This window comes from Myripristis murdjan, chromosome 1 (assembly GCF_902150065.1).
Source record: "Myripristis murdjan chromosome 1, fMyrMur1.1, whole genome shotgun sequence".
In the NCBI taxonomy this organism is placed as follows: Eukaryota; Metazoa; Chordata; class Actinopteri; order Holocentriformes; family Holocentridae; genus Myripristis; species Myripristis murdjan.
The window spans coordinates 28,600,325-28,616,258 of NC_043980.1; the positions used below are offsets into that span (position 1 = coordinate 28,600,325).

At 41.3% G+C, this 15,934-nt stretch overlaps 2 protein-coding genes across 2 annotated transcripts in view; one reads left to right on the forward strand and one right to left on the reverse strand.

Moving 5' to 3' along the window:
- The window catches only part of pcm1 (pericentriolar material 1), a 37,527-nt gene extending 25,306 nt beyond the window's left edge, over window positions 1–12,221 (reverse strand). Inside the window, 16 exon segments of the mRNA XM_030050115.1 lie at window positions 1,245–1,315; window positions 1,317–1,394; window positions 1,480–1,506; window positions 1,508–1,564; window positions 1,566–1,624; window positions 1,627–1,672; window positions 1,674–1,757; window positions 2,047–2,156; window positions 2,602–2,678; window positions 2,680–2,786; window positions 3,884–4,003; window positions 4,592–4,762; window positions 6,889–7,215; window positions 10,124–10,372; window positions 10,717–10,837; window positions 12,071–12,221. Of these exon segments, the coding sequence (XP_029905975.1) occupies window positions 1,245–1,315; window positions 1,317–1,394; window positions 1,480–1,506; window positions 1,508–1,564; window positions 1,566–1,624; window positions 1,627–1,672; window positions 1,674–1,757; window positions 2,047–2,156; window positions 2,602–2,678; window positions 2,680–2,786; window positions 3,884–4,003; window positions 4,592–4,762; window positions 6,889–7,215; window positions 10,124–10,372; window positions 10,717–10,837; window positions 12,071–12,126 (1,760 nt within the window). The 5' untranslated portion in view covers window positions 12,127–12,221.
- Window positions 12,222–12,488: 267 nt separating this feature from the next.
- On the forward strand, window positions 12,489–15,618 carry sart1 (spliceosome associated factor 1, recruiter of U4/U6.U5 tri-snRNP). The gene has a single exon (XM_030054577.1). It carries the CDS (start codon window positions 12,829–12,831, stop codon window positions 15,142–15,144), a length of 2,316 nt encoding a protein of 771 aa, XP_029910437.1. The 5' UTR covers window positions 12,489–12,828; the 3' UTR covers window positions 15,145–15,618.
- Window positions 15,619–15,934: the final 316 nt, after the last annotated feature.

A 15,934-nucleotide genomic window follows, 5' to 3' on the forward strand; every position in this document is an offset into this window, starting at 1 on the left:
ACGTCTTTCTATTCTTCACACATGGCTCGATGTAAACCCACTTGCCTTATCAGTCTGGTATGATAAACTCTTAGCAATTATTCCTTATGAAAGGCTATTTCATGTAATGAACCTTAGAGAAGTTTGTTAGAGTGGTCCCCCCCTTAACAGCTATTTTGGTTCTGAATGGAGAGAAGTAATGGGTATTGGAATAGGTTGAACTTAGGTTGTTTATCAGAAATCCCCCCCTCTCTAATTTAATCATTACTATTTTTATTTATTTATTTTAGTTATTTTTTCCCCCTTATGTTTATTGTTTTGATGTTATTGTTTGTTTTTGTTCCGTCCTTTAGTTTGTAAGATGTTATGTATGTTATATGATGCATGTTAGGACAGCAGCTATACATTTAGCCTGCTCATGTGTGTCTTGCTCAGCAGATGAGATTTGTTTTTGCTGTCTGGAATAAAATAAAAAAAGACTGAGAAATAAAGAAAAATGTGCTGACTATCTTATACTAAGTAAGAAAGAACAGAGTGCCAGTGCACAATGTTCGAACATAGTGTTCTCATGTATCTTCTTGTTGTTCAAGGACACTCTCAACATAGAACGCAACTGTAGCATCTTGCACTGCACCCAACTTATCTTACTTCCCTCCCAGGTGAGTCTCCACAGCAATAATGGACTGGACAACAATCATGCACATAAAGACTCAAATGCTCAACTTTTTCTTCAGATAACTCTGTACTATTGTACTGACTTGTCTCCTTGCTGCAAGAGAAATAAATGCAACTGCTTTGACTTCGGTGACTCCGTGTTCATTTAAGAACTTCCCCAACAGACAGAAAGAGAGCAGTATGGAGGAAGAACAAAAAATTAAATGAACAGAGATCAGCAAACAATAGCGCAGGGCCGGCCCGTGGCATAGGCAGTATAGGCAAATGCTAAGGGTGCCATCTGCTGGAGGAGCGCCGCTAGCGGCTAGAGGGGCACCGGGGGGATAGGCATGTAAGGGGAGCAAGGGAGAAATTTTGCCTAGGGGCGCCAACATAGGCAGGGGCCAGCAAATGCAATACTGTAACACTTTAGTGATGTCTGTAAGAAATTTTCTTTTTTTGTTTTATCCCACTTCAAAAGCTAGAAAAAAGCTGCAGTTGGTCAAAAGGAACTGTGCCAACAGGAGCACTTGATGCAAGTCAGCTTCCATACTCAATATGCCCTACTGTGATCTGCCTTTTCAACTGTTTAAGCTTTGTATTGCATGTACATGAGTTTGTCTGTAGAATTGCAGCCATCCTGGTGTGGGGTGAGCGACGGATGGAAGGAGGGTGGGAGGCTGAGGCCTCATTGAGCAGAGAGCAGAGGGACAATCGATGGTCCCTTCCCATATCAGACTGCGCTGTGTGGACATGCCACGCCTATGGGAGCAACATGCAGTTCAAAAACTGAAACATGCTTGTAACAGAAAGATTACAAAATTTCATGGCTTTAGGAATGCTCCTACAAGAGTTGTTGTTGAGGGTCTGGTCATCTAAGCGAATGCAGCTCCTGCAGGATCTTGTCCATGGTTTGCTTCTTGTCCTGCAAGCTCTTGAAGCTTGGTGAGCTTGGCACTGGCAGCTGTTGCCCCACTGTCTAGGCCAGTGGGGGGCCAGAGGCAGAGTGGAGGAGAGGCCTGTGTTGAGGATGACCAATAGGCTGGGGGCCCTTGACCGGCACACACCTCTCTGGAGAGGGAAAGGCTCTCAGCCTGGCGACGGTTGTCTGGGACTGCCTTGGTCTGTGAGCATGTATTATGGATTACTAATAGAGAACTTATTTTTTTGCTATTATTACATTAAACAGGCTTGCTGAACAAAAATGTTTAAGTCATCTCTTAATATACATGTAAGGCGGGGACTGACACACAACTTTCCCAAAAGAAACATAATTTATGTTTCACTAGTTGCAAGAGAAATTATGTTGAAGTGAAGACTGCTAGAAGCCAGTTCATTGTAAGGAACATGGCTGCATGACATTATACCACTACTTGAAGGGATTATGGTGGCCAAAATAGAGTGCTGGTATACCTGAGTGTCATGTAGCTGGTTGTGAAACCTCTGGATCAGGTCATTCAACTCATCGTTCAGTTCTGAAGTGATGCTCAGGCCAGACACACTACCTGTGGTTTCTGTGACAACTGGTGCAACACCAAAAACAGAGGGATTACAAAAAAAATACAGATACGAACAGCTTCTCTAATAAAACCGAATTTTTAAAAAAGGAATTTTCTTAGCCATCTTAGCAAAGTTTGGCCACACTGGAGCAAAACAGTGCTGTGCAAACACTGACAAAATGTTGATTGGCATTTAGCCTTCATCAGGGCTCACAAGATAGACACATTTGCTGTCCATCATGTGAGCCCTGACAAAGACCAATAGCCAAAATAGGTTGGCTGTCTTTAATAATATAATTTAATATCAATATCAATTATTGATATGAGTTATGATGTAGCCAGTTCAATAAAGGCTTTTTAATTATTACTGAAAGAAGATTGGCCTGGGCTTTTTTTTTTTTTTTTATGAATTTTGATGACTTGCCCAAACATAAGCACTGGTCTTACTTTGTGAGTATGTGCCTCTTACCAGTGTCATCAATGACAGCAATAGCCTGTTCTGCACTGTGCTGCATGGCCAGTAGTGCTTGCCTGCCGCCCTGCAGGCTTTAAGCTGCTCCTGCTGTCCAGCATCTTCTTCAGCAGCTCATGCTGCTTACCGCAGTTCTCCAACTCCTTCTTCTGGTCACCTCGTGCTGCCTCGCTCTAACCACCCTACAAATGCACATCAACACGGTAATTACCAAAAATTGCATCCACCCAAACACAGAAACAGCAATTCTGCACTGTGACTCAGCAGTGAAGGCAGCAGAAGTTTGTCAGACACTGATAAAGCAAGGCAGCCAAACCTCTAGCCATGACAAAAGCAAAGTAAACAAAACAACGCTGAGCTAAAGCTGGAATTAAATATACCTCAATATGACCCCATAAACTCATCTGTGGCACCCAGCCCCAATACTGACACAACCTACACATAACAAAAAGTTGGTCAAAACTGTTCAATCTTGAATGCTGAACCTACAAGATGCTTGTAACATTTTGTTCTTTAATTATATCCAGAGACTAATTTCACAAGCCTAGGGCACTCACTCTACTGCTGCTTATCAACACAGATGACTTTTCCCTTAATGCGACTGTATGAGACAGACATCATGTGCTACTGTACATGGACAAAGATGCAGGACAACCGGAAAAAAAAAAAAAAAAAACACTGTCCTGCGAAGTGAGATTCCCCCAGCTGCTAGCAGATGTCTATATTCCACAAATCATATAATCAAAAAAATTGAAGAAATAATTTTTCTTCCATGCACTGAATGTACAACTGTTCTTTTGAGATACACAGATGAGCAGACCAGCAGCAATGCATCCAGTCAAACAGACCCACAGTCAATGAAAACAAAAAAGTGAAAGTCAAATGTGCAGCTTGCTCTAAACTCGCACATGTTCACTACAACAGTATTTGTAAATAGTAATTTGACACCTTATAATTCAACATGTGTGAGATGGTCCGTTAAGTTAACTCAAAAATTAACATGAGTACATGCAAACACTTGCATGTTGCTCAGCAGTAGTAAATCCATAAGCTATGACAGGCATGATGCATTAAATTACCCTCCACTTACTACCCCACTCCACCCAGCCTCACCCCTCTGCCACCAATAGCCACAGCTATAAGCAAAATATCAAGCCATGGGACTACTGGACCACAGTGCCACCCAATACCTACAGTATTTCACTGACCAAGAGATCAGCAAGGGCAGATTCAGTAGATTATCTTGTCTGGGAACTGTCCACAATAGCTATGTACACACCGTGGCATTGGAAGCATCTGAAGAGCGCACCTCAATGTTTAGAGAGGTGCTCTCTGCTAAAGAGCCGGAGCCCACTGCCGAGTCCAGGGTGCCAACGTCATCTTCCTCATTCTCCCGTGCCTGGTGAAACCAAAGAGAAGGACAGCCTGAGACTACTGTACTAGAGGAGAATATCCTAGGAGGGAGCATAGTGGGAATGTCTCCCAACTGCTGACCATTGTTAAAGACAACATCCTCCCCCAGATACCCCCCAATAGCACATGAAATACTGCATGTGTTAGCTGATAAATACTCTAGGAGCAGAAAGCAAAATATAATTCTTGAAAACAACATTTTATATTGATGATATAAAATGATAGAAATTATGGTTAACAGAAAAAAACAAAGCCACTGTACAAAAAGTAAGGCAGCATGCTATGTCCTAGTTTTTTCCATCAAATGGAACACGCCTTGACTGCTTTAGTGTTTCAGGAGAGAGAGACACAGCCATTAAAAATACATGAGTGGCAAGCAACCAAACTCAAATAACACAAACAGGCTGTACTTAAACCATGAATGGGCAGAACCTTCAATGGCCATGACCTTTAAACATCACACAACATGTTTGCCTGAAACTGTGTACCTTTGTCTGACCATGCAATGAGAGAAAACAAGTAACCTAGATTAAGACTGAAATAAATAAAAGAGAAGTTAGAAAAACAGAATTACCAGCATTTTCTGCAGGAAGCGTAAATAGGACTTCTCCTGCTCTTTGAGATGGTCGATGAGATGGGAGAGTCGCTCCACATTGGCCGGCACATCATTCTTCTCCACCAGGTCATCCCTCATGGAGCTGGCCTTACTGATGTACTCTCGGATCTGCACCAGTTTACTCACCACCTGAGACGGCACACAGAGAGGTGGGCGGTGTACATGTGTGATAGGGTGTCAGGTGTGTGAATGAAGAGAAGAGGAAGAAAGAAGTAAGAAAAGGTGAGTGAGCATCTGTGGCGGCGGCTCAGATTGGGCAAAACAAGGGCAGAAAGGGGGTTGGGCGCCAAACTCACTGGGCACCAAGGGTGGCATATTTATAAATTGCCCTAAATACAGCCTAGTTGCAGCAGCTCTGGCTCTCCATCTTTTTCATCCTTGTTCTAGTTTCCTATAGTAGTCCTGGGTGCACTGATATCCAGACAATGTCATGTTCGTATTAATGGGGCTCAGACGTGAAAGCAAATATAATAAGAATGCCCCCCCCCCAAGCAAGGTCATTACAGTTAAAACAAAATGAAAAGAATGTAGAACATTAAATGTATAAAGGAAGGTAAAACTATATCTTTCTTCAACATGAAATTAAAGATATCTAGGGTAACTTTGAGTGTCTTTATCATTTCTATAATCTGAGTAGGATACAAGAGACAAATATCTTAACAACTGTCACAACATGTAACACATCTCTCACAAGATGTGCCATTATTTCTATTATTTGACACATTAAAAGCTGCTATAAATACATTCCTTTCAGTTCTACGTACAATGATAATTAAATTGAAATTGAAAATTAGGATTTAAACAGGAAACAATCAGAAAATTAGAACTATTAGCAATACTTATCCAAACTGAAACAGAAATATATAAAAATCATTTAAAAGCAAAACAATCAAATCGGTGTTTCACTTGATCGTAGTGCACCACCACCATAACAATGTTACCACCACTACAGGAGTAAATGCAAAATTAAAATAAATACTATTACTATTATTAAAACTAAGTCTAGTCAAGATATTTTTGTAATTATATTATGAAGTAAAAAAAAAAATGAAGGCAAAGTTAATGTGTTCACGCATATTAATTTGTTAACCTTAGCATGTTATTAAAAAAAAAAGAACAAAAAGTTAACATAACTTTTAGCCAATTTTGATTCCTAATCTCACTCAATGTCACAAGTGACGCAAGCACATCCTGTTTGCAACGAGCTACTAAATACTGATAGCAGACAAAATGAATGACAAGACAACTTGTGGCCCAATGGATGGCAAGTTTGCTTTCAAGAAGCTTCCTCATGTATCTCTAATTGGCAATAAATTCATGTAGACATATTGCAACTTTGAAATGTTGTGCTAGCACAGCACAACAACTTTAAAATAAGATAGTACTTTATTGTCCACAACCATGGAAACTTGCCTTTGGCTTTACTACGGCCTAAAAAAATATAGGACAAGTATAAACAGATGCAACAATACAGGATTAAAATCAGCACAAACCCAACATCACATCTAATGAACACCACAAAACAAGACTGGGCTTCAACTACTAACTGCAAAGGTATTTAAGAATATACATTAGGAATTCATCATCTAAATGCCAAACATGTTTTTGTGCGTAGTAGTGTGTCAAGCAGAGTAGCTCATCAAACAACATGTGTGGAGTACATAAGGGGCAAATCTGTCAACACAGCAAAATTAACTGATGCAGTTTCTAAATGGATTGTCATAGACCATAGGCCCATTAACATTGTTTGGGCTGAAAAACATCATGGAGATTGTGGTGGGGAATCTATCAACATAAACCCCTTGCAACAACGATGACTCTATCCATAATACACTACACAGCAGCTGAAAGAAGCAAGTGATTTAACACGTTTTAAATATTTGATTAATCCTGATTATTCCATGACCACCCTGTGATCGACAAAATTAAAAAATAATAATAATAATAATGTGACAGCCCTAGAAAAAATATATATGTAAGGGATACTCAACAAGTAGATGTGCATTTAACAGTTTTATTTATTTTGGTCATTCCAGATTGCAATATATTCCCACTGCATCATTTTGTTGTCACATTGCAAGTCCAAGTATCTTATGAAAAAAAAAAGGTTCTGCAGTTGACTCCATATTTTGAGTCAATGGTGGAGTTCTGTGACTGATGATGCAACACTGCTCAAATCCTGAGCCTACAACACATAAAGTGATTCATGACACAACGAGACATAAATCTCAGATCCAGTTAAAAATATATATTACCTGGCTGCTGTCAATGCTTGTCTCTCCTCTCCCATATTCTCGGTGTGCTAGAGGCCCTCTCTCAATTCCACTACGACTGAGCCCAGGAGTTTCCTTGCTGGGAAAAGCAGGTGCCAATGTGTCCCAGAGCCCTGGGCTCTGCTTCTTGGCTTCCTTGGCGATAGCTGGGGTTGTCGGAGCAGAGGAGGATGGAGGGAGCAGTTCCTTGCTTTTGTTAGTGTTTACATGCAGAGGTAGAAAGTTGAAGGGCTTCTTGTTTTCTCCAGCCAACTGCCGCTGGTTATTGGCAGCTGTAACACGTCCCTGGGAGTCACTGCCAATGCTCCTCTGATGCAGAAAGAAGACATTAGTCAGACTAATCATCACTCAACATTCCAATAAAAACAAGTTTCTTCAGCTTTCTGAGTTTTGTGTTCCTCTCGAGTGACACAGGAGCCAGAGATTTTGAGTGGTAAAATCCAAAACAAGTGCAGTACAAATCATATATTGTGGCAAATCATTTTAGCATTGTTGAAACAACCATGTTACTAGGGTTTCTCGATAATGGCAGAAATCATAATCACGATTCTTTTGGTCAATACTGAGATCACAATTATTTAATATGATTACTCCTTGACTTTGTAAACATGCTTTAACTGAACTTCAAAAAAACATCTTATTTTTTACAGTGAATTTCCTTTCACTTGAAATATAAATGAAGATAACTGAAATACCAGCAGTAGAAGAAGTCAAGGCGTTTTACTTTTCTGTTTATTTAGTTTCTTTATTGTTTGGTCATAGATCACTATTACATAGATATTTGAGGATACTGATATGAAACAAATAAGACCGTCTAATGGTGCAGTGTGTTTTTTTCACTGGAGGGATGTTGGGTGGGTTTGTTAAATATGTCGCCTTTCATCAAGTAAAAGTTTTGAAACAAGCAGTTATTTATAAGGTTGTCACAAGGCATCACTATCACACTGGGCAGCAACGCAGCACATCTGTAAACAGGACTAAGCTGTCACTTTTAGCTATAGGTGCCATCTTGGCAAGTGTGTGTTGACAGCAGAGTGAGCGGTGTAAAAGCAGATCAGTTTATGGGTAACAGCAATTACTACGTTTACATGCACACCATATTCCGGTTTGGATAAATATTCCGGTTAAGGTAATTGCACTGCAGCAACTGGAATATTCTGTTTACATGTTACTTGGCATATTCCCGTATTTCGGCGTATTCCACTCTCTTACATAATGCGACACTCAGCCGCGGGGGGCAGCAGTACGAGTATAGGCGTCTGGTCTGCCGGAAATACAGAAGAAGTCTTCTTCTTCTTCTTCTGTCACTATTTCTGTGTTTTCTCCCATCAATACACTCCATGATATTTAAGTCTTTCATTAGCTGAAGGCAGACTGCAGTCTCCTGGGTCTTGCTGCTTTTCGCCATGCTGTAGTGTGCACCATGTCGTTTCCCCCGCTTGCAGTAACCATAGCAACAAAGACACCCCAGAATTCCTTGCGAATTGAGCATGCGCAGTCGTGACTGAATATTCCAGTTCAGGGCATTTTCCGACTAAGGTGTTTACATGCCTCAATATTCCGGTTGGAACAGGCATATGTTAGGGGTCTTATTCGGAATTTTCTCCAACCGGAATATGACCTTAATCAGGTTCAGTGCGTGTTTACATGACACGTGCGCAGCTGGAATATTGCGAATATTCAGAATAATACCGGAATATGTTGTGCATGTAAACATAGTCAACAACTGTTAAAGTGTGTTTGTTCACTGTAATAAACAGAACAGCCACTAAGAAGTTATCTCCAGTCTTGTTTATGCATGAACAAAAGCGTACCTTTGTTCACTATTCCCTGGGCTGTCTGAACCAATGCTGGGAAAGCACTGACCAGGAGTGCTGCTGAAAGCAACAGAGCCCTGCAAACAAAAAGGTACTACAAACTGGCGAGTTGGGAGTTATGTCTTCCTTGTCACATTCGATTGTCCTCAGACTCTGACACTTGTAGCAATTGGTTGTGCAACGCCACTATTTGGTTGAAAAAACAGCTGGCAAAGGGGAAAGCTACACTGTTTTAAAAAGGAAGGCATTGATGTATGTCAGGCGAAAAAAACATGCTATGCCATTTACGGAGAATAAACGGAGGCACTGTTGCAGATAGAAGTGAAATAAAAACCAATCACCAACACCAGGGAATTGCATCTTCGGATCCAAGTGGACCTACAAGTCAGGACTGAGGAAGTATGAGGACCAATATTCAAGTCCAGTTAGAACATGGGCAAAATTTCCCAAGACCCTAGTCAGCACATTGCTGTCAGCTCCTCCTTAGTGGTTGCATTGAGTTACATTACTGTGCATTCAGACTTTTCAGTAAAAATGATATCATGCGAAGATAAATTATGTTATTATGATGAGCTTAAATGTAGTCTTGCACAGATTTGTTTTTGGGCAGAAACTATAATTAAATTGGCTACATTCGTTTGAAGGAGAAAATGTGGAAGTACATAGTTTTATGGCATGCTAAAAAAGGCTTGTAACAGTTATTTTTCACAGATGTCATGTGATTAAAAAGTATATATATTAAAGATTATTTCATAAATTTGTATGACTGAATTTGTGCTCATTCCAAGTGAGTATAATGAATGCTTAAAACACTTCAAAGCAGTTCAGTGTAAAAAAAAATCTATTGGTACTGGTACTGGCTATTGGCCAAATTGTCATTTTAAACATCGGTATTGGCTCAGAATTTCACAGTGGGTGAATCCCAAGATCTGAAAGTAGCAAAGCTACCGTAAAGCAACTGAAAATTGTTGCTACATCAGTAGCGTCACTACTTCGAAACACTACAAATTTTGCATAGTATTTGTTATTGTTCCTCCAAACATACACCAACAATGGACAGTAATGTTTGGATTCTTTTATAAGTCTCCTTGCCAACAGTTACTAGGTTTACCCCTCTACATTAGCTAACCTATAGTGTTTACAAGCATTGTTTTTCTTCCCTCTCCTTACAAAGTTGGCCACCACCTGCTTTTGAGTAAGTCACACCCTGATACAATGACATCTAGTGTTTATTATCTAGTGTTGAATGTAGTATATGCTGATGAACTGAGTGTCTTAACAATTTCCTTAAGCATGCCAGTCCTTTTTTTGCAGTTTTCCCTCAGCAGTCCCACATATGATAAATGTTACTCATGTAACATATATGGGATAAAAATTCAGTTAATGTTGTGGCTTTTTACCTCATCCAGGTCTGAGAAGTTGATCCTCTGACGCAGCCTATCCAGCTCAGCCTGGTCTGGGACAGACATTTGGGTGGTGTACTTGATGTGAGGAAAGGAGTGAGGAGTGCGTGTTCTCTTGCGGCCAGCCCCAGGGGTGGATTCTGGGGAGATGTCATTAGTAAGCCGGCTCTCCACCACCGCAGCAGACAACTTCTTCCTGTTCTTCTCTGAGGATCGGTTGGCTTTCTTCTGCTGCACACCCCAGTCCTAATCAAAAACATTAGCTCTTACAGTAACATTTACTTTAGTATACACTAATAAGTTACTTAGTATAGAGAAACTAGCATAGATACACAATTATGGCAAACATGAATACATTATCAGTGTGTATTAAATGATGACAAAACAAGAGAGCCATGCAAGTGTATGTGAGACTGTCTTTACAAGCTGGAGCATATTTCATAAAGCAGGTTTACAAAGTTAGCCGTAAGTTCAGGAATATGACTCAGCCTCTTATGTCAGGTTTCTTACAGCAGGTTCACCCTATGCCACTTTGCCAAGTTTTCGGTTATTGAACAAACAAGTTTCTCTGTTTTCTGCCAAGTCTGTACCATGTTGTTGAGCCTATCTTCCAGACTTCCATTGGTCACAGTCCAATTGTGCAGCTCCTGTTCCTCTCCACAATCATCAAATGGAGTGCCTCCGGTTGCCATGTCACCAACTTTGACCCTACTGGATTTCAAAAATATACACCATGATCACCACTGAGATCATAACAATACACGTGTGTGTGTATACACACACAAAGACGTGTGTGTGTGTGTGTGTGTGTGTGTGTGTGTGTGTGTGCATATACACTTAAAATTATCTGTATATCAGTAATTGTACATATGAAAAAACGTAAGCCACTTGTTCACAGACTAATTAAGGATATTTAGCCAGTATCTAACGTTACCACTAACGTTGTGCGTAACTGAAACTGATAAACGACGAAAACTAAATGAGAAACTTATTTTATGCCATTATCTCCCATGGCGTGGAGTAACATTAGCTAGTTAGCTGTTAATAAAGATGTAATGTTAAGGTTTTTGTTAACCATCGAGTTTCATCTTAAGCCGTATCTGAACAAAAAACAAAAGCATCAATATCGTCATTCCTTACCGACAACGACGTCTAACAGCCAGATAGCTAACCTAACTGTTGACGATCCGATCGCAAATAGTTCGCTTCTCAGTTAAAGTTGGTCTTCCGTCGGTTAGTATCCCTAACTGTTAACCTTATTTGTTATTTATTTACACGTCCTGTCCGTTAGCTCCAGCTGAATACTAGTGGCCCGCTCCGATTCCCGGGACACGAGACATTCCCTCCACCACGTAACGAGTTAGCGCGAGCCCACTGTCAATGCGTGCAGCTCGTCGTTAATACTAACGGTTAGCCAAAAAATAAGCACGCTAAGTTACATTCGGGGGGCAATGGTCTGTATTTCTAACCCTTACTTCTTACAAGAGTGAAACGGCTATCGTGATAGCTTACCATATACAGCTATTCTGGTGGCCTGCCCTACAGAAACACCACGAATAAATTGTTGCTTGGCAAACTTTTCAAACTGTTAACACCAGTGACCTAGCTATTGTTTCGCTGCAAAATCGTCATGGCAACAACCTCGTCTTCCGCGATAGCAATAGATAAGCACTGTCGCGAGCTGGAGTCTGCATTTATGCGTCAAACATCAGCATAACACTAATGTTTTTAAAATAAAAATAAAAAAAACATGATGAGCGGTCGCGAAAGTCATAGGGCCGACTAGCCATGGATAGCGTTAAATCGCTTCGTGACATTTGCCACGAAGCTAACGTTAGCTAAATGTCTCAAACAAGTTCAAGTAAACACAAGCCAGTTAGCCTGCTAAGGTTAGTTAGCTAAGCTAAAGCCCAAACAATTCTCTGGAGAATGGCTTTAAGTTACCTGCTGGCACTAACGCTGACAGCAGCTGACAGCAACTCTACACGACAACGTTTCATATTTCCATAAACAGTACTTTCACTTTGATGGTGGCTAACTTTGACACGCGTTAGCTGATTAATTCATTAGTTAAAACTGCGCTAGCTAGCTTGCAGTAGGAAGAGGAAACGTTTACATTACCACTCTATCAGTAACTGTCGTCAAGTATTTATCATGGACACCGCTTCGTATGAGGCTCAGTTAGGGCTTCATAAAATATACGTTATCTGACCATCACATTAAATCAACAACAAACGTTTCATTTGACCCAACGTTAAAACACTACACTCAACAATATGTTTAGGCTGGCCTGATATACACATTCCCATACACTAGGTGGCAGTGTGCAACATTAATGTTTATTCCGTGATCCCCTACCACAGGAAGTTCTTTACGAAGCAGGGCCAGTTGTCGTCTTATGTTCGTTTGTCGAATTACTGTATTTGGGGAACTTTACCCGATGCAAGGCTAAGTAAGCCCAAGACAATTGAAAAAAAGCTCCCACTCGTCGTCAATCAACTTTGGGACTCTGAATTCAAATCTTTTACTTGGCGACTGCAGTGAGTAATTTACGTCGTTGTTTAGCCCCCAACCTAACGCGGGGCTGTTAGCAGCTAGCTAAAGCGACGTAACTCTATATTCAGATGGTAGTACTTTTCTGTTGCAATACCTGAGGAGAAGTTGACACGTTACAACGTGATATTTGTTGGAAAAGAGACGTGATGGGGTCGTCCAAGAAACACAAGGAAAAGAGCCGCGACAAAGACACAGAAGAGCGCCGTCGCGAACACAAGAAACATCGCCACAAGGACCGAGACAGAGACACGGAGCGAGATGGGGGTCGGGAAAAGGAGAAGCGAAAACGCTCCAGGTCGAGGGATAGAAGTGGACGGGAAAGTCGTGGCAAAGGCGAAAGGAGTAGCGGGGAGCCGCGGGTGAAGAAGGAGAAAGCTGATCCTGGGTATGAGGAGAATACGGAAGTCGAGCCACAGTCTGCAAGCGGGGATGCATCACTCAGCATTGAGGAGACAAACAAATTGAGAGCAAAGCTGGGCCTCAAACCTCTGGAGTTAAATGAAACCAAGAAGGAGCTTGGGACTAAAGAGGAGCCCATCGTGGCAGAGACTATCAATCCTGCTCAAATCCAGCAGCAGAAAGAGATAAGAGAGAAGCTTGCAGCTCTGAAAGAAAAACGCATCCTGAATCAAAAACTGGGAAAAGTCAAGACCCTAGCAGAGGATGACTGGTTGGATGACACAGCTGCTTGGGTGGAGAGAAGTCGCAAACTGGCAAAAGAAAAAGAGATGGCTGAGAAGAGAGCCAAACTTCTGGAGGAGATGGATGAGGAGTTTGGTGTGAGCAGTCTGGTTGAGCAAGAATTTGGGCAAAGCAAGAGTGATGCTTATACATCTCGAGATTTAAAGGGTCTCACTGTACAGCACAAGATGGAGTCATTCGCAGAGGGTGAGACTGTCATCCTGACACTGCAAGACAAAGGTGTGCTTGAAGAGGAGGAAGATGTCCTGGTAAACGTGGGACTGGTGGACAAGGAGAAAGCTGAGAAGAATGTAGAGTTAAAGAAGAAAAAGCCAGATTACAAGCCATATGAAGAGGAGGAAAGTGTGGATGACATGGTTACGTTTAAGCCCCGCTCTGTACTGTCAAAATATGATGAGGAGATTGATGGGGAGAAGAAAAAGAGTTTCCGGCTGAGTGCAGGGGGCTTTGCTGAAGGGGAACGGGAGCGGGAGCTCCAGGCCATCAGAGAGAGTCTTCGAAACCAGGCTCAGTCCCTGGAAATGCCTAGTCTCACTATCGCCTCAGAGTACTACACACCCCAGGAAATGGTTGGCTTTAAAAAGACAAAGCGACGTGTGAAGAAAATCAGAAAGAAGGAGAAGCAGACAGTTGCCGAGGAACTTCTCCTTGATGACACACGCAACTCTGATTTTGGCTCTAGGTCCCGTGGTCGGGGCCGTAGGCAGGCGGAGGATGAAGACCAAGAGGTAAAAGGAGAAGGGAGTAGTTTGACACAAGATGTTCCCCAGAAGTCTGATGACATCAGGATGGCAGAAATGGATATAAGTGATGAAGAAGACTTTGCACCTCCTGAATCAGCTGCTATAGAGGAGGATGAGGCAGAGCAGGAGCTGCAGAAGCAACTGGAGAAACAAAGGAAGCTTAAACAAAAGCAGCTTCTCAAAGACTCTGGGGAGAAGGTGCTACAGCAGGTCGAAAGGCTCGACAGAGGTGACCATGACAATGACCCAGACAGAAAGAACAACATTGTTTTCAATGCTACCTCTGAGTTTTGCAGAACTCTGGGTGACATTCCAACTTATGGCCTTTCAGGCAACAGAGAGGACCAAGAAGATATTATGGATTTTGAACAAGAGGCAGAAAGAGATGATGCAGGGGACTCAGACTCCGAGATGGATGAGAACATTGGATGGAGCACAGTTAATTTGGATGAAGAGCAGAAGCAACCTGATTTCTCCACAGCCTCCACCACCATCTTGGATGAAGAGCCCATAGTCAACTCTGGTCTAGCTGCTGCCTTACTGTTGTGCAAAAATAAAGGTCTGTTGGACACTCAAATGCAGAAAATAGCCCGTGTCAGAGCACCAAAAGGAGCCCTACCCAATGATAACTACTGCATTGAGGACAAGATGACCATTGATGACAAGTACAGTCGTAGAGAAGAGTACAGAGGCTTCACACAGGATTTCAAGGAGAAGGAGAGCTATAAACCTGATGTCAAGATTGAATATGTGGATGAGTCCGGGCGGAAACTCACTCCAAAAGAAGCTTTTAGACAGCTTTCGCATCGATTCCATGGGAAGGGGTCTGGGAAAATGAAGACAGAGAGGAGGATGAAAAAGCTGGAGGAAGAAGCACTGCTGAAGAAGATGAGCAGCAGCGATACTCCTCTGGGAACTGTGGCCTTGCTTCAGGAAAAACAGAAATCTCAGAAAACACCATATATTGTTCTTAGTGGAAGTGGGAAAAGTATGAATGCAAATACCATTACCAAATGAGGTTTAGAGATGAGGGAATTATCTTTAGTACATACACGTACATGCTATTTTAACTAAAGGAGAGTTACTATAATTTGTTTCTGATGTCTTGTTTAAACAAGCTCATTGATGTAGTAAAGCATTGTTAAATAAAACAAATGAAAATATGTTTGGTTTTTCTGTGTTGCTAGTTTGTAAGTTGAACAGTAATTTGGTAGTAATCTTTCAGTACCTTCAAGGAAACAATGACTTCCACTATCTTACAATATTGAGAAGCTAAGCTTGATACAATGACATAACAGCAACTTTAATTTTTAATGCCTAAGTTCAGAATCCATTTTGTGACATAAAGTTAGAAGTAGTTCTGGTATTGTGTAAAGTGATTCTATGTAATGTTTCAGATTCTGTCACCACTTTCTGCTTTTAAGTATAGAAATGTATCTGGGCACCAATTTCCAAGTGATGATTTCTGTTAATAAAACACTTCTAGACAAATTTCTACTTCATTTGTATCTTAAGAGTGCACAAAACCAACCACAAGGTGTAAGATATTCTCCTTCTAAAAAAGACTATAGGCTCACATTTTCATTTCAATGCCAGGCAGCCTTTTTGATGTAACTGGATAACAAATATGCATCCCACAAATACCCACGTCTGAGGTTTTACTAATGGGTTGGAAAATTTTGTGTGACATTATACCGTTACAGTTTTTATCCAATAGATGGCAGTCTATAAATGGTTTACTCTAAGCCCTAAGGCACACGGTGTGAAAAGGCTTGCTCATACAAAGTGGGCTGCATGCGGTTTCAGG

Bases quoted from the DNA above. Each gene is read 5' to 3' on its own strand.
- sart1 (XM_030054577.1), top strand. From the start codon at position 12,829: ATGGGGTCGTCCAAGAAACACAAGGAAAAGAGCCGCGACAAAGACACA.